The sequence below is a fragment of the Hetaerina americana genome, unplaced genomic scaffold (genome assembly GCF_022747635.1).
Source record: "Hetaerina americana unplaced genomic scaffold, ioHetAmer1.1.p SCAF_5, whole genome shotgun sequence".
NCBI lineage: Eukaryota > Metazoa > Arthropoda > Insecta > Odonata > Calopterygidae > Hetaerina > Hetaerina americana.
In genome coordinates, this window is record NW_027287095.1 from 79515553 (window position 1) to 79540595 (window position 25043).

At 38.2% G+C, this 25043-nt stretch overlaps 2 protein-coding genes across 3 annotated transcripts in view; both read left to right on the forward strand.

Annotated features, from left to right (window-relative positions):
- Positions 1 to 599: 599 nt before the first annotated feature.
- LOC139693932 (mitochondrial import inner membrane translocase subunit Tim22) lies at positions 600 to 3581 on the forward strand. Its single transcript, XM_071592272.1, has 5 exons — positions 600 to 628; positions 728 to 979; positions 1071 to 1258; positions 1339 to 1411; positions 3352 to 3581. Exons 2-5 carry the CDS (start codon positions 760 to 762, stop codon positions 3429 to 3431), a joined length of 561 nt encoding a protein of 186 aa, XP_071448373.1. The 5' UTR covers positions 600 to 628; positions 728 to 759; the 3' UTR covers positions 3432 to 3581.
- Positions 3582 to 13411: 9830 nt separating this feature from the next.
- LOC139694304 (sarcalumenin-like) overlaps positions 13412 to 25043 on the forward strand; it is a 72752-nt gene continuing 61120 nt past the window's right edge. For both annotated transcript variants that reach the window (XM_071592783.1, XM_071592784.1), the window contains exons 1-2: positions 13412 to 13501; positions 13868 to 13982. In XM_071592783.1, coding sequence (XP_071448884.1) covers positions 13871 to 13982 — 112 coding nt within the window. In that variant the 5' untranslated portion in view covers positions 13412 to 13501; positions 13868 to 13870. The remainder of the gene's footprint in view (positions 13502 to 13867; positions 13983 to 25043) is intronic.

A 25043-nucleotide genomic window follows, 5' to 3' on the forward strand; every position in this document is an offset into this window, starting at 1 on the left:
GTTGCCAAGGCAACCGAGAAACCATTTCCACGAAGTTAACAGAAAACTTAATTTACTACCAAAAGAATTTTAGAGATTTGTTAGACTTATGAAGTGATTGTTAGCCATTATTTCTGACAGTACAATATTATTTGGGTGCAAAAAGAACTTCCAAATCATTACCTAGTATCGTACGGCGTGATATTGATAATCACTTTCCGATCTGCGGAAGACGTTTAAATTGATGGTCCAACTGGTAGCAATGATGGATTCAGACGAAAATGAACACCAAGAAGTAAAGAAGGATCGTTTAATCACTTTTAACACCACCGAAATATCTAAAGCAAGATTAAACAGTGGCATAGGCGTACGACTGCTGCATTCTACTCAAAAAGAATATATGAATTAAATACCTCATCCGACGGTACGAAACGACCCGAAATGTTACTAATCCTGCAGACGTGTCGGAAGTTTTTCATCCGGCCAACCAGATGGTTCATAAATGATTCTGCTGTTCATTCTGAATCACTTGGGGCTGGATAAAGTTGAAGATAGAAGCGGGAAACCAAACGCTAAGAAATATCTTTCATCCTACTCTGCGAATTTCGTTTATCTATTGTTTTAAATGGCGGTGTTACAGAAGTAAAAGGCAAGGAAATGTATTTACGTATATCTCAAATTGAGCTCGTTGGCTTTCCGTAGTTTCGAATTAGTTAACCTATATTTTTTGATCATTCATGTTCGTTAGATTTTCCTTTTTGGCCTTGCTGTATTAATATTATGGATGAAATGGCGAATGAAAACCCTGGAAAGGTTTACCTCTCGAGTGCAGAATGGGATGAAATAGGAAAATATTTAGTGGGAAACAGTCAGAGATATAGGGAAAATATAATTATTCCCAAGTCAGTAGGACCTGTCAAAATAAAAACCTACGAAGAAAAGATGATTGAGGCTGGTTTTGAGAGTTGCATATTCAAGTCAGTCATGAGTTGTGTACTAGGCAAGTATCAGTTGAATATCTTTTGAGAGATACTTAAAAGTGATTTGTTTCAATTCATCAAAAAGGTAATAATTAATTGTTGTTCGTTTAGGCTATGGTTTGGGAGCAGCAATTGGATTGTTTTCTGCTAGCGTAAATCCAACCATAACAGGAGCAGATGCAAAACAGCAAACAGCTCGCGAAGTACTGCGCGATATGAAAAACACCACGGTTGGTTACGCCAAAAACTTTGCTATGATTGGAGCTGTTTTTGCAGGTGTAGAATGTGCTATTGAATCTGTGAGTTACTTTTATTATTATATGTTCGAAATTTTTAAAATTGTTGTACACCATGTAGTAATTGGAGTGTCGTATTTCAGTACCGCGGTAAAAGTGATTGGAAGAATGGTACCTATGCTGGCGCAGTAACAGGTGGCGTAATAGGCTTAAGAGGTATATATTGTTATTTCTATAAAAATGTAGACAAATAGAGATAGTTTTGAAGCTAATGAATATCTTGTGAAGTTTATTGAAAGTTTGGCAAAGATATTCGGTATCTACTCTATCATGCATATATTCGTTCATTCAGACTGGTTTCAGTTACATTGCCGGCTTTCGGAGCCTCTACTAAGCTTATGTATACCGAATTATTGGTTCCCTGTAGAAGAGAGGTCTGCCGAACAGGTATAGAGGACGTGTTATGTCATAAATATCATGAGCACACTTCACTCCTTACACTAGAAAAATTTCCATTAAAAATTTTAAAATTCAAGAGGAATGTGGGATGTAGGCGATAAAACCTTTGATCACATTCCATATTTTGCATGAGTTTCCTTCTTAAGCGAAACATTTATTTATTTATTTATTTATTTATTTATTCAGAATTAGTCCGAAAACAGCGCATTTTGGCCTTTACATCGAACTGTTAACAACGATAACAATGATCACATTTACAAACACCCAAGCCCTAGATGGAGGGAAACTCACCCAGGCGGGAATCGAACCCGCGACCCTTGGAATGGAAGACGAGGACGTTACCCCGCCGCCACCGGGGTCGGCGGGGAACATTCCAAAGGCTTGCATTGTATCATGTCAAAACAGTGACTACGTGTTAAACTTCAGAGAATCTGAACCCAATCAATGGATTCTATCAAGTTTTCAACAATTATAAGCAAAAATGTTGGATTCACCCATTAAATTCGGGATGCTGAAAGAATGCATGCTTTCTCATATCCGTACTCAGGGAGTGTGAGGTTTACCTTCTGGTCCCTTGAACCAAAACACAGGCTTTTTTTATGACCCAACAGGCCAGTAACGTCCAGTCTTTTACCTGCAAAACGGATTAGTTAAATTTACTTATATGACTGGTGGCAGTCTGTCAATTTTGTGACACTGGCAGACTTGGAGAAGTCTTATAAAAACCAAATAATGCTGTTTAATTAACCCCTCAATCATTTTTACCTAAGTTCAGAGTTTATCTCTTATATAACTAGCTTGGATAAGTTAATACTCGTCAAAAGTAACTTTTCAGCAAGAAGAATTCAAGAAATCATTACCCCATATTTCCAATAAAACTCTACCACTCACATTAAGCATACTAGCTCTTCATTCCTCTCCACCGTATTTCATATAACCTATTTGACATTTTTGCAGTTGCAGAAACCTTAATCTTGACCTATCTAAAACTTGAATATTATTTACTGTCTAAATGATGAGCAACTACTTTCTGTGGAATGTTTTCTTGCTAAAAATTTTTAACTTAAATGCTAAATCTGCATTACATTTGGGTTGAAAAAATATGTTAGTTTATTTCAATAACCCTGACATAGTTAAAACAGCCAATTAAATTTATTATATCGAAAATAAAATCAACGATTAACATATAGAGATTGATGTACATGATAATTTAGAAATTTTGAGAGAAATAAAACAACTTGTGTATGTTAAAAGGTAACTAAAGCCTTTTAATTACAACTTGATTAGTACTTACAAATTTACCTAAATTATTTCATTTAAATGTGATGCCTGATAGATGCCTCCCAACTCTGTGTAGTGGACTCGAACACTGACTACGTACAAGAACCTAAATTATTTTTCATCTAGAAACCCTGCTCTTCAGAAAACTGAAAGTATTATCCTTAGAGTATATAAGAAAGGACCCACGCATGTGGATGGAGGAGAATTAAGAGGCAATGCAAAGTATTAAAAATGCATAGGTTTGGTGGAAGGTGAAAATAAGCAATCATTAGAGTTTTCAATCAGCAGTAACTGCTATGACAGTTTGTTAATTGAACTTTAATATGACATTGGATTCAATTTTTTTTAAACAATTGAATAATTATATTATTTAAAATTACAGTAGAATTCATGATTTTTTCTGCATTCCTTTACAGCTGGGATTAAGGCAGGCATGATAGGTGCTGCTGGTTTTGCTGCATTTTCTACTGTGATTGACTACTATATGAGGCATTGATTGTCGCTTCTGTAGGACACTATAGAAGCAAAAAGAAATTGTGTGTAGTTTTATCAGATTTACTGGCAGTATGCTGGTGATATAGTTTTACTTTCTGTGAAAGTTGTATCTTTTGTCATTATATTAACAAATATATGGAAAGTATTGAAACCTGTTTTCATGCTGTCTGACATTTAACCACAGATTGCTCTATTTAAATCTTAACCATGGAAATGTATTATTAATCATCATCCTGTATATACTACCTTGATCAAAAATTTCCCGGAATTTATTCATAAAATTAAAAATACAAGTTTATTCATCTAAATCTATATTGTCCCCTTCAAAGTAATCCCCATCGACTGCAACACACTTATGCCAGCGCTTGATCCAATCCTCGAAACATTTTTTATATTCGGTTTTCGGTATGTCCATCAGTGCTTCCTGCGATTTTTCCATTACTTCCTCTCGGCTGCTAAAACGCGTTCCCCGTAATGGTTTTTTAACTCGATTGAACAGAAAGAAGTCACAGGGAGCCAAATCAGGTGAATTCGGTGGCTGTTGGATGGTATTTGTTGCATTTTTCGTCAAAAAATTACGAATAATGATAGCACTGTGCGACGGTGCGTTATCATGGTGCAAAATCCACGAGTTTTCTGCCCACATTTCTGGTCTCTTTCGGCGAATTGCTTCACGCAAACGTCTCATAACGCCCAAATAATACTCTTTGTTTACTGTCTGGCCTTCTGGCAAAAATTCATGATGCACTACACCGTTGTAATCCATGAAAACCGTCAGCATTGCCTTCTTTTTTGACTGAAAACGACGTGGTTTTTTTGGTCTCGGCTCATTTGGTGAACGCCATTCACTTGCCTGATGTCTGGATTGCGTGTCGTACTCATAAACCCACGTCTCGTCTCCAGTAATGATCCTTTTGATGAATGTGGGATCGGATTCAGCCTCGCAAATCATGTCTTTTGCGACGTCAACACGGTCTCTTTTTTGCATGAAATTGAGGTCTTTTGGCACCAACTTTGCTGCTACACGACGGAAACCCAAATCATTAACCACAATGTCTTGGGCGGATCCATAGGCAATGTTCAAGTCCTCCGCTATTTCTCTGATGGTTAATTTGCGGTTATTGACCAACATTTCTTTTACTTTATCAATTTTTTCACCGACTTTCGATGTCGATGGTCTGCCACTGCGTTCATCATCTTCGATTGACTCACGACCACTTCTGAACCGCTCGTGCCACTGGTAAACGACCGTTTTTTTTAGAGAATCGTTGCCAAAACACTTTTCCAACATTTCCAACGTCCGTGCGCCACTAAATCCGTTTTTTACGCAAAATTTAATACAAGTTCGTTGTTGCAAATTTAAATCCATTTCTGCAATTGTAAAAAATCGCCAACACACACAGAGATAGATGTACTCTTGGCTACGTAACTTGCAAATGTCAAGTTATGACACTAAGATTTAAAGGGAATATCAACAACAGATGTACCAATTTAACAAAAAAAACAGAACTCAAATCGGAACGATGGGAGCGCCACACGGTGGTTATTCCGGGAACTTTTTGATCAAGGTAGTATCTTGTGTTTATATGGGTAAGTATGTTCCTTAATCAATATAAAGAATTGTTTTTAAGAGGTAAGGTCATAATTCAGGGTTGATGAAAAATATAGCAGTCTATTAGGTATTAAAAAATGCCAATACACAGATTTTGGTTTGTTCTTTGAACCATTCAAACAATTGGAACAAATTTTCACTACCCTAGGGTCTTTAAGGATTGGTCAATCATGTTACTTCAAACAATAATTACAAAGTTACTTATTTTTTTACCAATAGTGTCCTCGATGCATGATTACTGATCATATGGACAGAAATTTTAAAATGAAGTACATTAGTTTTAATAAAATTCTTCATCATCAGACTTAAATTGTCATAAAAATGACTATAGTGTTAATTTCACCATACATGTGTAGCTTCAGCAAGAAGGGGATAAGGTGTTGTGATGGCTATGTACTGACTTTTTACCCTGAGGGAATAGGGTTTGAATCCCAGAATTGGCAGAATTTTTCTATGTTGTTCCAATTCCTACTTAATGTTTTATGTGAGGAGCACTTTACATGGAGTATGCCAACTCTTGAATAGGACATTAAACTATGTGACCCTGTGGCACCTTTTGTTAAGAGTAGGCTAATGCCGATACGGAATTTCTCTCCACCCTTCCGCCATTCCCTCAACGTCTATCAAATAGCTCTCCTATGGCTAATTGTAACGGGATGGACATACTCATTAAAAAAACATTTCATATCGGTAATGAATTAAAATGTAACATTTTTAGAGTCTATGGATGCTGATTTCCTGATGGTTAAACTTCCAACAGATGTTTAGTTTACTGTTACAAGCACCTAGCTGTTATACTGATGTCATGATGATTAATCTAGTCTAGTTGATGATTAAATTAGTCTAGTGGATTCAAAATATGTGTTTTAAATTGTGTGTCGTTGAGTATATCTGATATTGATTTTGATGAGCTTTCAATTGTTGTATTCACAGTGCATACCATTTTAGAGATATTTGCCTTGGAACATCTTTTGGCAGCTTTAGTGGATGGAGATAATTATTACAAATTCGTAGAAATAAATGTAGTAATTACTTCATGGTTTCTCTCAGAAATGACAACTTACACTTCATTGGTCAGTTTATTCCTTTAATTATTGTGTTTAAACCCAGCAATGCAAAAGTTGACAATGAAATGTCTTAAATTTTCACTGTCTGTTTGTGTTTTAGGAGTATTTAAAGTACACCCAGGCTCCTGTAGAAAGGTTCTAGATTTTTAAAACATTTATTTTTAGGCTGGAAAATTCCTACTCTTTGGCAAGGTCAAATTTTGTGGTGTTTGGGCATATCTGCTATCAGTTTTGGTCTTAAAGCCTATTGATGATCGTAGAAGCCAACATATTTATCATGTAAGCACCCGTCAGGTTACCCTTGGCCTTGCAGAAGGAAGTGATAAAACAGTTATAAAACGTAAGTAGTGGAAAAGGAGTTATTAAATGTGAGTAATTGGGAGGGTTTTCTTGAGAAACCTTGGAGGGTCTCTCCGTTAGCCAAGCCTATGAATTTGCATATGCTTGAGTATTCTATTAAATTGAATTACACCAGTAAATTGTAGCTACTTATCCACAGGAAAGAAAATGATTAACAGTATAGCAGAGTTGATTGGCTCTTGCTTTACTGAAAGGAATTCTTTCATAAGGGATGCACAGCAATTCCATTTGAATGTTCATTGAAATATGGATATGATTTCACTGCAGTGCAGTAGGTGAAAACTTAAATTATCATAGGTGAATATAGCCAAGTATGGTATTAGGAGGGAAAGGATGTAGAGGAGTTGGTAAAAAGTGAGGGCTCACCTGCTGGAACAGCCTGGTATTGTGGTGTAACTAACTTACTCTAATTATTATTGTAATGTAAGTTTTCACCCGATGAAACTGTGCCCCCGTGAAAGCATAGTATTGATTCAAAACGTGTGGAATTGCTGAATATCTTTTGATCAATGAGTTAGGTTATTTGATTAGAGAAGCAGGATAATCATTCTAGATTAATTGAAAGACAAATAAAAGAGGGCCAATAAGATAATTTCTTTGGCTTGTTTATAAATGAACCAGTCGATAATTGACAAATTTGTGGAGATTTTAGTAAGGATTTGTGCATAATGAACAGAGTAATCTTGGAACTGCAAACGCCACTAATTTCAGGAATTCCTTGAAAAACCATTAGTTTATTCTCATATGAATAAGGCTTGTCCATCTTGAAATTGTCTTTTCTCACTGCGAGGTTAAGGATGATTGCATTGTAGATGCTGTTAGCTTCTGTAACTCATTTTTTACTCGCAAGGACCTAATCTACTTAAGTAGTACTCATAGCTTGCGTTTTTCCTCATCTTAGTTCCAAAAGTTGTGCTAATTAAATAGAATCGCATCATCCCTTTCATAATATTCAGTCACCAATGGGGTTGGAGGAAAGCTGTGTAGAAATAAATCACAAAGGTACTACTCTGAACCATAAAGCAAACAATACCATGGTTAGGACTACCCCAGGGAGAACCAAGATTTGAACCCTGTACACAATGGTTTGTGGTCTAGTGTTCTATTCCCCAGTAGTTGCAGTACTGATGATTGTTTAATCATTCGAGTTGCCGGAGGCTTTAGGAAGATGACTGTCTCATCGGCTAGAGATAACTATTCACCCCTCTCTTCTTTTCTTATCCTCATTGAATTGTCTTTTGTGTGTGCCATATGAGAAATTTTAAATATTGGTTTGACTGTAAAAGACTGCTTTGAATTTATTTCTCGGAAAGAATTTGATACTGTTGCATAACATTTTCCCCTAGGAAAAGCAATATGGAAAGAAGGAAATATAAATTCTTGTTCTAAAATGCACTGGTAAATAAAGGAAGAGTTGTATTTACTAAGAAATTTAATGTTACTGAATGCAGAAGTATGGCATGTTTTTAAGCCAATTAGATGCCTTTGGCTGTTGATTTTCCATGATTATCTCAAGGATGTTGACTTGCATTTCCTAGTGATAGCTAAGTCAAGAAAATTATAATAAAATCATTATATTCCCATAGGAAAGTGATAAAGTTAAATGATTACATGTTTTCCTTGTTTGCTTTGAGGAATTAAACTAATAATTTGTTTTAATTCCTTGTCCTGCAGTAGAAGAACTTTCTTTATTGTCTAATTTCATCCACCTTTTCCCATCCTTTTTTTAGCCTTAAATTGGAAGAACTAGAGATAGCAATGAAAGTTGGCAGTGAATTTGTAAAATCAGGTTTGCTGATGAACAAGCTCTAGTTTGTCAGTCAGCCAAGGGGTTACAAGCATTGCTGAGTGAATTGGAAAGTCAGTGCAACAGATTTGGGATGAGAATCTATAAATCAGTTCAACAAAGGTAATGTGGTTTTCCAGAAATAGAAAGACTAAGCTCAACATTAAAATAGGAGGGCATGATGTGCAGCAGGTGCAACAGTTTACATATCTCAGAAATGCTTTGTACCAAAATGGTCAAGGTAGTGGGAAGATAGGAGAAGAACTGCATTAGGCAAAGAAGCTTTCACAAGGAGCGAATTGATAACAGTGAGGTTGAGAAAGAATGATAAGAAAAGCCAATTAAAACTTTGAAGTGGAGCATAGTTATTCACCTTACAGAAGCAAGGTTGTTGAAGCAGAAAGATAGGCATAAATTGGAGGCTTTTGTAATGTGGGTGTGGATAAGGTGAAGGGACAGAAAGGAAAACAAATGAGGAAGTCCTGGGTTGGGTGAGGGAAGAGAGTATATTATGAGGAGAAATCATAAGGAGGTGGGAATAATGGATGAAAAACATACTAATTGGCAATGGAATGTTGAAGACTGTGATAGAGGGGAGAATGTTAGAGAAACGAGATTGGGATGTTGGATGGAATGACGGAAGGAAGTAAGTGCATTTCCAGAGATGAAGAGGGGCTTGTAGCATGCATAGGATGTTGGGTTTTATTTAATATGGAGAAACTAGATATTTATTTGGTAGTTATGTCCATCGAAAACCTACCTTATCCATAGATTACCTTAAAAATATATATATATATATATATATATATATATATATATATATATATATATATATATATATATGTGGCCCTCCCGTGGACTGCAACCTTCACGTGGTGGAAGGGCTTGTGCATTCCGATGACCCTAGAACTGTGCTGGCAGGAGTAATAATAATTGCTCCTGGTAGAGTCACCCATGCCAGATAGGTCGAAGGTTAGGAGCCAAACGAAAGGTAGTTCATGCAACTTCTGTTCCTCAGTGAGGTGGCTGCAAAGGCATCTGACCCTAGTGGGGTGGCCAGTAAGTCATGGTGTCATGTTAAAAACAGAATTGAGGAAGGCAACGGGAAACCACCTCAATTATCATTCCCAAGATTCAAATGATGGACACTACAGAGAATTTAAGTCCTTGCAACTACGGGACTGGGCCCAATCGGCCGTGTGTTGGGCCCGGCAGCGGGAGAGGCAAGGTTTCCGAGGTCGTCATCCCACGAAACCCTTGCAAGGGAAAACCGAAGCAGCAGGACAGAAGACGCAGGAGAAGAAAACCAAATTAGTTAGAATAGGAACGTGGAATGTTAGGACAATGATGAGGACAGGGAAATTGGAGAATGTTAAGCGAGAGATGGAAAGGGGAAATATAGATATTTTAGGTCTATGCGAGGTGAGATGGAAAGATAGCGGGGGATTACTGGAGTGATAGGTATAGAATAATATACAGCGGTGGGGACGAGAGCCAATGAGGGGTTGCCATAGTATTAAATGAAGAGGTAGGAAGAAGCGTAGTCAACATAGAGCAGGTAACGGATAGAATACTACTAGTGGAGATAAAAGCAGAACCGACGAACTTAGTTATTATTCAGGTATACATGCCACCAAGCAACCATAAGGAGGAAGAGGTCGATAGGATATATGATCAGCTAGAGGACATAATCACATGTGTTCCCGCGGGGAAACATTTGACAGTGATGGGGGATTGGAATGCGACAGTAGGCAAAGAAACAGATGGTGATGAGGTGGGGGACTATGGTTTAGGCACGAGGAATGACTGTGGGGAGAAAGCAGTTGAGTTCTGCAGGAGACGGGTTAGTCATCACCAACACTTGGTTTAGACACCACAAAAGATGCAGATGTACATGGAAAATGCCAGGTGACTCTGAGAGGTATCAGCTAGATTATATCCTGGTTAGACACAGGTTTAGGAAAAGTGTGATTTATTCGCACAGCTTCCCAGGAGCGGATGCGGACTCTGACCACAATTTAGTTGTTATTAAATGTAGCATCCATTTCAAAAAGATAAGGCAGGGGCGGCGGTTTAGAAAATGGAACGTAGAAGCATTAAATGGATTAAAAATTAGGATTAAAAGGAGTATCAACAGGCTGTAGAGGAAATTATGGAGGATGGTAAAGAGCCAAGTACTATCGAAGAAAAATGGGAAAGGATCAAGAAAAGGATATGGAAAGCCACAAAAGACAGTATAGGAACCGTTAACGGAAAAAGGACAAGGAAACTGTGGATCATGGATGAGATGATTGCAAAGATGGATGAGAGGAGAAAACGGAAGAATGTAAACTGAGAGCTTGGCAAAATGAAGTAAGTACAAAGAGTTAAATAAAAAATTGATATGGGCAACAAATAAAGCAAAAGAAGCATGGTGGAAGATGCAGTGCGAGGATATGGGAAGTTTGCAGAGGAAGGGTGAAATTGGTGCGCTGTACAGCAAAGTTAAATCTTTATCGGAAAGTAGGAAAGGGAGATCTATGCTAACAGTTAGATATAATTGATGGTTTCTGGCGTAACTTTATGGAACCGATTCATTATAAATAAATGAAAGGACTAACTTTGTTGTTCCACACGAACGGTTTATTCACACGACCCAGGTTTTGAAGTAAAACTTCATCATCAGGTGAGCTCTCTACATTTGCAGCCCTTCTTATATATACAGCCAGGGCAGGGGTGGAGTGGAGAAAATCAGGAAGGTTTGGGAGGGGTAAAGTCAGGATGGGTTTGCATGCCAGAGGGGAGGGCAGTTTGGCGTCACCTCCGCAAGGTTGAAGGAATGTGGAGCGGGAGGGTGAAGTCTACATTGTAGAGCTCTCGTGAGTCTGGGGATTAGAGAGGGTTAGATGAAGGGGAGAAGGGGGTGTCATCGGCCACCGTGAGGATTGGGACTTTAAGGAGGGGAGAGTGGGAGGCATACAGAAATTCGTTAAAATATTTTCATTTAAACAAACACTATTTAAAATTTCTAACTGTTCTAAGGCGTCTAATCTATAGCCTTTGCTTTCAACATGTAAAATTTCGAAATCAAAATCACTTTTATGGTAATTATCAATCAAATGCTTTGCGAGTTGAGAGTTCATCTTCTTATTTCTTGCACATGCTTGATGCTCCTTCACTCGTTCTTGGAATTTCCTCCCTGTCTGTCCGATGTATATTACTCCGCAATTGCACTTTAGCTTATATACTCCACTGTTTTCCTTATATGGGATTCTGTCCTTTGTGTGGGAGAGCAGGCTCCTGAGGCTTGATTTGTTATAATATACTATTGTTGGGTCGTGTGAATAAATCGTTCGTGTGGACTAACAGACATATGGCAGGTAAGATAATAGTTCACACAGGAAAGATCCAAGAGAGATGGAAAGAATATACAGAAAAACTGTATAGTAAAGAACTTAGACCAACAAAGATAGATATTGAAAAAGAATATGACGTAGAGGAAGATAGCTTAGGTCAAGGCATGCTAGACGTGTTTTATGTTCAATGTTTTATACACTTCTTTCTCTTTTTTATTTCAATATTATTGCCAGCCTTTACAGGCTATCTTCACCTTGGCTGTATATTTCTCTATAACTACCATTCTAGTATTCCCTGCTATCCTTCCTTTTCACCTTGCACCACCTTTAAAAATCTATATTTCCTCTCTCCATCTCTCATTCATATTTTCTAATTGCCCTGTCTTCAACATTTCCATATTATTCCACATCACTATTCTATCTAGTTCAGTTCTCTTCTGATGTTGATTTTACTTGGGAAGGATTTTGTGCGATGATGGAAATGCAAATATGTATTGGTAAAACAAAAGTTCATGGCCCTGGGAGATATTTGGAGGGAGGAAGTACAGTTGAGTGGGTATGGAAGGAGTAGAAAGAAGGGGATGAAGGCAAGAGGCTTAAAGGGGTGCCAACCAGAGAAGTCCTTGCTGCCCACATGCCGATTCATTTCTCTTGTCACGGGTTCTAGTCTTTAATTTATTCTACCCGCAGTCAGTTCTCCTAAACTGTTTCAGGATAAGCCAGTTTCCAGATGGCAGCAGGGGATACATTTCCCAGGAAGGGATCTGCATACAGAAACCACCCTTTCAACCATCAAAGTGACTAGTGGTCTTTCCTCCTTATTGGGAGAACAGCATAAGTGCCACAAATTTTGGTTTGGTATTTAAGCTTAATCTAATGTGCCCTTTAACTTGTTATGAGGTAGAAGCATGATGAAATGTGTTTTACTCGTAACAATGCTACCAACAAGGAGATTGTACACACAATTATTTTTTTGGTTGAATGATATCCCCTTTTGTTAAAATGGCTCTTCATTTTAAGGCTAGGTTTATAAGTCTTACCCTACTGTCAATATTTAATACCTATCAAGGTAATGTATAATCAATATTTGATTGCTCAATCGGCAGCAGTAAATCGAATAGTTCTCCCTTATATTTCATTTTACGGTTAAGTAAGTCTTCGTTAAGCTGACATATCACCCTAATAATTTTTGAAACCATTATTGTTAATCTCATCGGAAATTCCATTTTGCGATATTGATGCTCTTTATCAGTTATTTTGCAACGATGTTGCATTTGAAGCATCGTGAACAGAAACTTAAGGAAGAACAATATTTTCCCGGTTCCACAGTAGTAAGCAATTTTACAATAATCGTTGGCGAATAATGGTGGCCGAAGACAATTTTCCATAAGATTATTGTAACATGAAATAGCAACAAAATATTCTTAGCTTAATGGTTATACTTGCTATTGCTAGTTGTAACTTGATAACATTCCCCTGGTAGTACGACAACATATATTGTTAGAGCATGAACATTCCTTCATGGTCGACTGGTTGTCGTAAATGCATTCATCTGTCTTGACAGATACGATGATGTCAAATATCTCTTCGATAAAATACATTTTTCATTTACATACATTTGGTAGGGTGAATTAAAAATGTTTACATTATGTCTAATCAGAGATAATAGAACCTAACCTAATGTCTAATTTTGTACATTACAATCATATCCCACACTTTGAACATCGCGCAGTTAAGCATAAGCTACCAGACAACTTCTAGGAGATGGGGACATCTAGTGCATCCACCTTGAAAGTATAGAAAACAAAACAGCTGCGATAGCCGCTATTTCCAAACTTGTGTGTGAGCGTGGAATCTGTTGATTTAACTGTTATTTATTAAGAATTATCGCTGAGTCTCATCGAATTAAAGGTAATATGTTATAAAACATAAGTTAGCCTAACCAATTTCACGTGATAATCGTATTACAGTTTTGAAAAATTGTCATACCCAAAGGACACCGCTGTCAGTTAATTCCATTACATGTTGAGCATTTATAATTTATGTAATCTGCAAATGAATATGAATGAAGCATTAGTATAATTCACTTACATTAAAACATATGCTTTAGGTCTGTCGTGCGGAAGCGATTATCTCTGTGAATTAGTCCATATATAAGCATTTTGTGTCGTCCTAATGTTCCTTAGTCCCTGTAAATTTGTGGTCAATAATAACATTCGCCATTGAAATTTAAATGAATGGTATCGGTCCCGTAATTGTATTGTCACTTTCTTTTAGAAAATGCCGGTTGCGAAAATCCGTCAGTCCTCCAACCCTGTGGACAATGCAACGATTTCAATCAATGAGAAAATTCTACGAGAATGTGCAACGCTTTACTCGGACCCTGAAAGAGGTTAGTGGGATGCACAAAAGAAGAAGTTGCATTGCCAAACGAGGTTACTGTCGGTAGAAGCCGTAGTACCCATTCTTATGTTTTCTGTTCTTTCTTATGACTTTTTCTCGACGCCGTTAATGAAAGTTACGCATCCTCGGGGGAATTTGTCGCCCAAGCCTAACCGAGATTCTGTCGATCGGCACAGATCTCTGCTGGCGTCTCAATCAGCGTTGAATTCTGTAGATCACAGCATAGTTAACTCAGCAGGCCCTCTTAATACCTAAACGGCCACGGTAATCATAATTGGGCGTCCTGGTCATATGCACATGGCAGTTTTGCACTCAGATTGAAAATTATGGCGTTCTTGCTCGAAATTTTCCTATTCGGTATTAGAAAGCATCAATTCATCTTTGATAACATGGTGCAATATCCGTGGTCCGCAATTTCGATGATGTTCACTTGAAAAGTTGACTAATGAGGAAGATTCATTTTCAGTATTGTTGTTCATTATCCGCTTTACCCGGGGTTAGGAAAGAGAATAGATTCCCTGCAGTTGACTTCCCAGCAGTAGTATTTAGGGGGGCGACCTACAGGTAAGGTCATTTGCGCCATTAGGGATCGACAAGAAAGGATGAAGAGCAACAAGGTGTCGGCATTCTATACTCTTAATGAAAGGCGCCAAGGGGTCTGCAGCTTAACGTCCCAGCCGACGGGTGGCGTATTCAATCAAATTGCCCTTCTCAAGCAACTCACGTAGGGATCGAGGCGCCACTGAAAAATATTCAGCGATCCCGGGCCCTCTGGGTGGGAAGCCAGTACGATAGCCACTGCAACATCTCGAACCCTACTACAGTTGACTTCATCTCTGGAGAACATCCTGCTGAATCAACCTACTGATGTTCAATATATTTCCCATGAACAGCATTTGAGGTAGAAACCTCAAGTCGTGGACTCTTTTAATGGATATTCCATTACATTTCTCTTATATCAAAGTAGACCTACCTCTACATATGTGTTACATTTAGTAATTCAATGAGGTGAAATGAAACGAAATATGGGTTCCGTGAGTAGGTAAGAGAATGCTGTCGTACAAATTTTGTCCACCTTAGTGAACACTTTCCTATGAAAAGCAAAGGTGAATCCAGGTAACGGAGACACGCCACCTAGCGGTACGTTTGTGATGAAGTTAGCGGGACTATGCAGTTTAAGCGCGTCAAGTTCACAGAACTCCACATAATTCAGTGATTGCATGTACATATAATGTCTTGAGCTCAGCGATTGAGAGTCGGCAGCCGTTTGTGATATATGGAGCATTCTTTCAATTATTTTATTTTCGTATTATTTACCAGAGTTTTTTTATTTTGATATAGTTTCCAATTAATGCGGTAGTTATGGCGTATTAATTAACTTTCAGGTTAGTTTTTATTTCTTCCATTTGAAGGCTAGGAATTATTTTAGTCATAAAATTATGTTCATTTATAATTGTGGTGTTCACTATTCTGTTTTTTGGTTCAGTGTTTTCGTCTCGTTAAGCTTGCTTTCCTTACATCCTCTATTTAATTTACTAGAGTTAGTTTATCTGTAGATGAACCCAATGCTAGTCTCTTTGTTATTATTATTATTTCATTTTTAACTCCGATTTAGCATATTTTCAGCGTTAGTTCGTGTTTTCCGGACGTATTGATTGCTGAAAAATGTGTAATTCAAATTTGGAAATATGCTTGGAAAGTACTAATTCGTGAGTTTAAGAGAACGAATAAAGGTAATATCTGATGCCAAAAGTGTAGTGCGATTTTTTAAAAATGGTATCAAAATTGTTTTTTGTTAACTTGGACACCAGACCAGTTTTATGAACATGTATAAGATTCAATTGTTTGAAAAATCTTATTAAAAGAACAATAAGTCCTTATTTAATTAGTTTAACCATTCGGCATAGTGATCGCATTTCAAGTAAGCATAAGTTTAAACAACTTTGGATTGTGTCGAAAATTCTGTTGATGTCTTTCCTGACCCTAGCCACCCTACTTTTTTTAATCTAGCCGCGGTAATATTCCTTATGTTGACCATATAAATGCAATGATAATTTTTTTCACGCGATTGAAAATATAAGGGTACGATTATATTATATAAAAATAATATATATAATAATAATATATATATATAATATATAAAATATAAATAATATATACATGTATATATAATATATATATATATAGATTATGTATATATAAATATATATATATAATATATATGATATATATATATCATATGAATGTATAATTTATATTGATATGAATTTAAGTCGATGGTTATACATGTACTAATTTGGTCTTAGTGCCAAATTTGGATTTATAATTGTTACCTTTTCAGTCAGAGTATGTTTTGACTCGAAAATTTACCTAATTTCCGTCGCTGTTTTTCCGCTGGAATGCCAAAAACCACGGGTCAATTCGCGACAAAATTCGCAGTTTTTTTGTACGGTTAGGAGAATAAACGTAATACTAATTATTCACTTATAAGAGGTTATCAAGCTTTAAAAATACATGATCTAGAGACAAGGGTGGATTAGCGTAATTTTGTTTCAAGGAAGTTGACAATGCGTACACTTGATTCATTTTAAAAGCGCTCCAGTTTCCCTCCCTAGTCAATTCGTTAACATTTTTACACCGGTTATATTGATTTGTTTTAAGGAAATGAATTGGCCCATGCGCCTGCGCCCTTTGCTACTTATCATTTGAAGCCCAAAATATTCCTACAATCTAATTACGACTTTCCTGGTCTAATTCCTTGTTGAGACTCGGAAAGGAGTTTTGCATTATCTAAGCGGTTTAATCACAAAGAGTTGAATCCTTTCCTTTGAAAATTTGCCATTTGTTCTTCTTGTCATTCGTAATACAATTGGGAAGTGGATTAACTCTTGTACGATGAGTTTTTTTTCCCAATTTTTTCCGTGTTGTTGTTGGCGGCTCATTTCCTCAATGGAATCCCGATCAATTTGTATATCTTTTCCTTCAGGTTTCTGAACTATCAGATTAATGCTCCCTCATGATGAATTACGGGCTTGAATCCGTAGCACCCGGGTGGATTGCCCATCAAATACGCCATGAATGTAATTTTAATTTTGCCACGACTAAACTGGAGTTAACTGCGGTTAAAATTTTCTATTTGTTTGGAAAATAGATGGCGAGTTCTTTCAGTATCTTTGTTTCACTCTTCCCGTTTTTTTTCTGAAAGAATAGGAACGCCTTTAAGTATGGGTAGCATAGACCGATCATGTATGTTAGGCTTTCTGCTTTAACTATTATAAAGAATATCAATCGACACGGACGAGCTAGTTGCAGCATTAATTACAATTTGGTTGCCTCATTATTTGATTTAAATGTTTCCTGAAACTTGAAGAAACTATTTCTTAGGATTAAATACTATATAATCAAGGTCTTCTAAGTAAGGTGAACTTTCGATCCAAAAGGCGATCTCTTTCGATGTCTGTGTAAGTATATACATAGGCATTAAGTGACTTGCATGAATAATTAAAAAGAACGCTTTCACAGAGCAGCGATGAAACATTTTGTGAAAAGATACGGGGATCGAAATGGCGCGGTGGCTATCGTACTGGCTTCTCACCCAGAGGGCCCGGGTTCGTCGAATATTTTTCAGTGGTATCTTCATCCCTGCTTGAGGTGCTAAATGGAGGGCACTTTGAGTGAGTACGCCGTCCGTCGGATGGGACGTTAAGCTGCGGACCCCTTGGCGCCTTTCTTTAAGAGTATAGAATGCCGACACAGGGTTTCTCTCTACCATTCCTTTCCCATCCATCCCTAATGACGCAAATTACCGTAGCTGTCGGTCGCATCCCCGAAAAACTACTATCATGGAAATATACCAATATTTATAATCACGAAAATATACCAATATTTATAAGGAAAAGAGGTACCCCTGCCACACACTTTTTGGTGGCTCGTAGGGTATTGATGTAGAGGTAAGGTAAATGCAACAAGTATTCAAAATTATAAATATGTCTGATTAAGCAGACCTCTTATCCACGTGGTACTGACAATTGAATAAATATACAGGTTATTTTATATTTATTCAATGTACTGCAGTAAAAGTAGCTCTTTTACCGTGGATTCTTCCTGCCTGAACCCATTCCAGGTTGAGGGTCAGTGGATGGAGACTGACCTCTAGTATTAGTCTAAAATCTCTCTCTGTTCCCGCCTCATTTGCACTGTTCAACTATTGCACTCTGGGCTGGAATGCATAGATAAGATTAAGCTGAGGAGAATGAGGATACTGAAGTCACCGTTGGAATTCTAGGAAAGGGATGGAAAGGAAGACGAGGTTTCCTACTTCTCCAACCGTCTTACTTTTCCACTTCCCAAACCATAACCTCTGTCATGACAATTTTGCATTAACTTGTTTACAGCATTTTCTGTTATCATAGCCTTAGCTGCTTTTAACGTTTCGGACTAGAATCGGAAGGAGGAAAACTTTGACGAGATTTTCTCGCCAAGAATAAGTTCATCTTAGTTTGCTAGTGATGGCATCTCTCTGTGGCAGATAAAAGGAACAGATTGTATTTATGTGAGAAAGTTGAAATTGTTTAAGTGAAGGAGGCAATGTGGCGGCTTTTCTCGCTCTAATGGATGGACATTTGGGATTGAGTGGATGGCTGTCAGTCTGGGCATCAGTGGATAGGGAGTGTTCGGAGGGCATATTTATTTGTATGTCTTGTAGAAATGTTTGTAGCGTATGGAATTCATATTTTCTACAAGTTTCTACGTCGATAAACCCGTCCGTCGTCTGAAAGAGATCCCCTATTGGAAGAATAGCCATACCGATAATTATTGGGGTTGGCGTTTCCATGTAGAGTAATGGGATGACAAAAACCTGTATCTTACATTTTGAGTGTATTGGTTTATTTGTTATGCTTCCGTGTAAGGTAGGTTTAGGATGGGCACAGACTGAATAGCGATACGCCTCTCCTTACAAAACCGTCTGATATTGCCCAATGGAATAAACCTTGCTTCAGTTCCGCTAACTTACCTCCTCCCTTCATTCCGTCCAACGTGCATATTCGTCTCCTATCCCTTCCTCGATTGCCTAACGTTCTTTCTTTCTATCAGTCTTCAACATCACAAGAACAATCGAAAAAATCCACCTTTCCGTCCTCCTTTGGATTTCCACCAACTTCCAACTCTTCTCTCTCAACATGCCTTGCAGTTTCTCGATAGTTTCCCGGCCCAAATCACCTTTTCCATCCCCCCCCCCCATTTGCAACTGTCATCTTGCTTCAAAGGCGATGTTTCCGCGCACGCACAAAATCACGCCCCATATCAAAGTTTTTACGAGTCTTTTCATATCATCCTTCCTCAGGGTCGCTTTTATCAATCGCCTCCTGCTTGTGAAAGCTTTATTGTCTAAAACTATGATATCCATACTACTTTGACCTTCCTGGTCCAAAACAGTGCCTAGGTAACATCTAGAAAACCTCTTAATCTCTGTTTTGTTTGCGTTGGCTTTCATCCCCTACCTATCACACTGATTTTCTAATGCGCTCAACAATAATTTAAACCCTACGGCTGTCTGGATAACTAAAGCTTGATAATCTGTAAACCTGGCATAACATGATTTCCCAACCGACTTTCTTTCCTATTTCAATATTTCCCATGGCTCTTTTCCTATTTTTCCCACTTATATTTCAAAATGCATTGGTGATAATAGATACCCTTGTCTTACTCGTCTTCTTAAAGCTGTCGACCCGGACACTCTTATCCACCACTCCCACCTGATCAGTCTGAGGCGTACAGTTAGTGGATATCTGGCCCATCCCCACAGTGCACTCCTATTTTCTGCAATACATTTTTATTAATTCTACCCAATTTTTGTGACGCCTTCCCGAAATTACCGAAAGAAACAAATACAACGTAATCGAAGTCCTCGTTCCTTACAATTAGTGGCGTGATCACAGCTATGGAATCACGTGTGTATTTATCCTTCTTGAATACGAACTGATTATCCCATAAATAATCATTTGCCCTCCTCTCGTGTTAATAATCTTAAGAGCTACTTTAGCTACTGGCTAAATTAAACTAATTTTCCTATAGTCCTCGCATATTGCTGCCTTTTACTTTTTCGGAATAGGAACTAAAACTGATTTGAAGAAACCTTTCGGCCTCCCTCAAACATGCTACGAGTTAACCTATGACTAATTAGTAGTTAATTTCCTTCAGCGTAGTTCTAAACCCTTAGTACATATGTGGGAATGTTATCCATCTCCTCGGGCTTGTTTAACTTCACTTCTCATGACCTTTCTATCTCGCAATCGAGGATTCCTCGACCTAAGCTATCCCATTCTACGTCATACTCCCCTTCTGTATCTAAACTTACTTGGTTTTTAATATTTTACCGTATATATCCACTATGTGCTCGTATTCTTTTTTCTCCCTTGAATCTTTCCTGGTTCATTTAATAATTTTCCTGACGAATCTTTGATAATGTGTAAGGAGTTTCCATTTTTACTTCGTGCCTTAATCTTCATGTACATCGCCACAACTTCACCCTTGTTTCATAAACTTTCCACTCCCTCATATTGCGTCTTTCACCACGGTTATTTCGCCCTATTAGTTTCTCGTCTCATTCTTATTTATCTACTTTTACTTCCTTCTAATTAACTCTATTTATATTCTTCCATTTTCTTCTCTGGTCTCCGTATCCTCCTAGTTGTCTGTGATCTTTGGTTTCCTTGTCCTTCTCTTTGTTACTATTCCTATAGTTTCATTAGTGGTATTCGATATTTTTTTTTTAATGCTCCCATTATTCTTCAATAGCACCCATATCCCTCAGCTCATTCACAATTCTCTCTACTACCTCCCGATACTCCTTTCTTTTCGTCCCAGTTGATGCTTCTAATTGCCATTTCCTCATCCGTCTCCCTGTTTTATCCTCTTGAATCTGACGGTGCACTTAATTAGTGCTAAATTATAATCTGAAACCACATCCGCTCACAGGAAATTCTAATAATGTATCACGCTGTTCTTAAATCACTGCCTAACCATTATTATCGTCTTAACTGATATCTTTCTAAATCCCCGGGTATATCCACCACGTATTCCTACGTCTTATATGTTATTTAAACCACGTGCTCAAAGAGTTAAGCCCTTTCTCATGCTGGGTTTGAATACTCAATTGCTTTCTCCCAACGTTCAATCCTTGCTCCCGAACTGCAGTAACCTACCTCACTAACATCCTCACCCTTGGACCGTCGTCGAGTTCCGATGGCTATCAAATATTTCCTTCCATGAGCACCCGCATTCATGTCCTCTTAACTAATTTGATATCCGGTTGACGTCCTCTATATGGTTGCTTGGTGGCATGTACGCAGACCTGAACAATGACCAAATTCGTCGGTTCAGCTTTTACTTTTACTAATAATATTCAATCAGTAGCTTGATCTATGTTTACTACGTCCCTTCCTACCGTTGTATTCAAATTTAAATTTCACCTCCCGCTGGCTCTATTCCTTTCCGCTGGGTATATACAAGGTATTGCTCCATAACTATCGCTCAAATAATCCTCGCCATCCTTCTATCTCATTGTGCTTAGTCCTAAAATGTCTGCATTTCCCCTTTTCATTTCTCGGTTTTTACACACTAATTTCCTTGTCTTAATCATCCTACCATTTCTCTATTCTTACTGGTTCATTCCTCTTCTATGCTGATGATGTCGATTTCGCTTGCTAGAGTTAAAGGAGATAACGATCGCGGAAGCCTTGCTTCTCCCGCGGGTGCGCACAACGCACAACCCAGTGGCCTGAGGCCTCTAGTTGTCATGACTGATACTTCGATCTATATCCATCATTGTTTCGTGGGATGATAATTAAGGTGGTTTCTCGTTGCTGTTATCAGTGGTGTTCTTAACAAGGCATCATCACAGAAAAGGTCGCCCCACTGGGGTCAGACTCTTTCGCAACCGCCTCACTTATGAACAGACGCTGCACGGGTCTTTCGTCTGGCTCCTACCATTCGGCGTAAATGCGTTGCATGAATGGCCCAACCGGGAGAAATGATCTCATTGCTCCCTCCTGCACAGCACGTGATGTAATCGGAACGCACAGCCCCTTCCACCTAGTCAAAGTTGTAGTTTATGGGGAGAGTTTGACTATATATTCTGCGTTGGTATTATCAAATTGTGTGACGATGGTGTTCGTCTAGTTTCGACGGTGCAAGTCGACATACGAGTATAGTCAAATTATCGATCAGGTGTGTGGCATGCACGTATGTGAATGTGATTTGTGAGACGCGGATTTTGTGGCATGAAATATATTGACATCCATTTAATCGCAAATTAAATTTATGTCATACCTTGAGGATATGAGAATAAAATACATTCCCGTTTTTTTTAATGAGAAATATTCTGAGCTAAATTCCAAAGACATTTACCTCACGAGAGTTGAATTCTATTAGTCTCTTGGTTACCCTTGGAAACCCTAAAAGAAAACGCCTAAGCTCCTACACTTTCAGCCAATAAGAAAAGGTTTTACCTTTAATAACCACCGTTTTAGCATTCCGGAAGTTGGGCTAATAACAGAAGTATCAATTTGATAACATTGAATTTTGTTGTCGAGTGCCTAAAAGTGGTTCAAGCCGTTCCATGTTTTTTTGTTTCCGAACAATTGCGAGCAACCTTGTATCGTGTTCGCTCGATTAAACACAACTGCCGAAACGCCTTTCATATTTCTAAAGCGGAGGGCAGTTAAAATCCACGAGATGAAGTTTAAAATCTACTTCCACAGCGAGAAGTACCAGGCTGGTGGTTGCGCGATTTTGAAAAAAAATGAAGTCCTTACGATGATGAAGTCTTTTGAACCTCCCTATTTACTCTGTTTGGAAGCTCTTTGAGTTATTTTGGGATCAGCGAGAAATTACGTGAAATTAGCCTTATCTGTCTCCATTTCCGTGAATTCTCTCTTTTATCCCTGTTTATCATTTTGGTTACCCATCGTCATCCGCGATAAGACTGTGTATATTGTATGCCAAGTCTGCGATGCCATGTCTGTATTGTCCGTGGCTGATCCGGTCGGAACGCGACATTTATAAAAAATTTCTGTCGGTAATGGAGCGTTAACTACCAAATTCTCAAATCCCTGAGTGTTAAATTCCATTAGCGGTATTAATTACTGCACGTCAAGTTAATGACCTATCCAAGCGACATTTACTCAGGATTAAACGCTGACGATTGTAAAAATACCAGAAAAACATTTAAAGTCTTCTAACAATGAAACCGGGATACAGATGCGGAACGTTGAAATTTAAGAGGGAATACATTCACTCCCAACTAGATTGTATCAATTCTTCTTCAATATCTTTTTATCGAAAATCTTCTATCGCTAAATCATTATTGGCAGTGTTGTTTAAAGTTACTGAACTAAAATGCTTAGTTATAAATGTATTAGTCGGGAACAGGACACACATTCTGAAATATACAGGTAGGCGTGATAGAAACCAGAAGTTAACCTAGAGAAGTAGTAGTAGTATTTAGGGGAGGCGACCGACTGCTGAGGTCATTTGCGCCATAGGGGATGGACAGGAAAGGATGAAGGGTGGAGAGAAACCCGGCGTCGGCATTAGCCTACTTTTTACGAAAGGCCCCAAGGGGTCCGCAACGACGGACGGCGTACTCACTCAAAGTGCCCTCCACAAAGCACCTCAAGTAGGGATCGAGATACCACTGAAAAATATTCAAAACCGCCGGGATTTGAACCCGGGCCCTCTGGGTGGGAAGCCAGTACGTTAGCCCCCGCATCATCTCGATCCCCGTTAACCTAGAGAAGAAGATGCCTGAGGAGTGCGAGGTTTTCCGAAAGGTTCCAACATTTACTGGTGAAATGGACATACATACTTTGTGGTGGAGTATTAATTCCTTCCAATTCAAAATTCATTTTCTTTCCGTCATAAATTTATCGGCAATGCCTGGGAAAGTGTTTGGTGTTAGGTGAAGGATCACAGGAAATGGACCGTAAGCATAGAGCATAGACCTGCATCTTTAATTGTTTTTATGCTAAATAATAAGTTCGTGGGAAACTGCTAAATAAGACAACTTTTAAATCTAAATCTTTTCAACTTTTAAATTTAAAGCTAAATAAGACAACTTTTAGGGAATCTCACCTTGATAATAATGGGGATTGCATTTCTCTTCATTGTGCCCTCAGGCCTGCATATTTCTCTCCGTTCTTGATTTTTTTAGTGTGCCCATGAGCTTTCTGTGTTTTTGCTCCGTGGATATATCACTGGTTTCGGTCGCGTGGGGCCCTCAGACCGGAAAGAGTCTGCTAGGGAATACCGCGTCGTAAGCGGAAGCAAAACCATAAACTGCGATAACTTACATGTACGCGAAGTCACACATATCTGTGCGAAGCATTTTGGCTGTATTTGACTTGGTTGGACTGGATTCTTAGCGATCCTGCCGGAGACGCTTTTGAAGTATGTTTGGCGTTTCAGGACAATGTAGGTCATATCTGGAGGTGATAGGAAATAGGATTTTGAACATTTCTTCTCCTATGATCGTACGCCATTCAAATCTTAGTAACAGATTGAAGGTAACAAACATTTAATTGATTGCGTGCAGCAGTTACCATGAAAGCACTTTGTTGTTTAGAGAGACAATCTTAAGAGTGGAGCTGAAGCTATTATGTGAATTAAAGATGAATATAAATTGTAAGTCACTCACGAGAGTGGGTCAAATAACAGCCACAGTGATTTTTTTACCAGCTTGCAAATTTAATCACATATATTCCCATCCTGTCGCATAGCATATTTAATCCTATTTCAATAGCTTTAAAATGAGACCTGGGACACCTATCTGCTTTCACTCGAGCCCAAACTGAAAACTATTCTAAAAAATTCATTCCGATCGTTATTTAAGAAAAATAAATTTTGCCCTTTTTTTAAATGTTAAGCTAAAAAATATCGCATGAGTAATTTTTTTTGAAAAAAAGTAGGAAACGCGTTCTGTTTAGGTGCTATCAGAATTCTGTATCTGTTCTAGATTAATCATGGGCAAATTATAATTTTTTCGGGTAAA

Bases quoted from the DNA above. Each gene is read 5' to 3' on its own strand.
- LOC139693932 (XM_071592272.1), top strand. From the start codon at position 760: ATGGATGAAATGGCGAATGAAAACCCTGGAAAGGTTTACCTCTCGAGT. The intron at 980-1,070 runs GCAAGTATCAGT...TTGTTCGTTTAG, and splicing joins AGTCATGAGTTGTGTACTAG to GCTATGGTTTGGGAGCAGCA. The intron at 1,259-1,338 runs GTGAGTTACTTT...GTCGTATTTCAG, and splicing joins TAGAATGTGCTATTGAATCT to TACCGCGGTAAAAGTGATTG.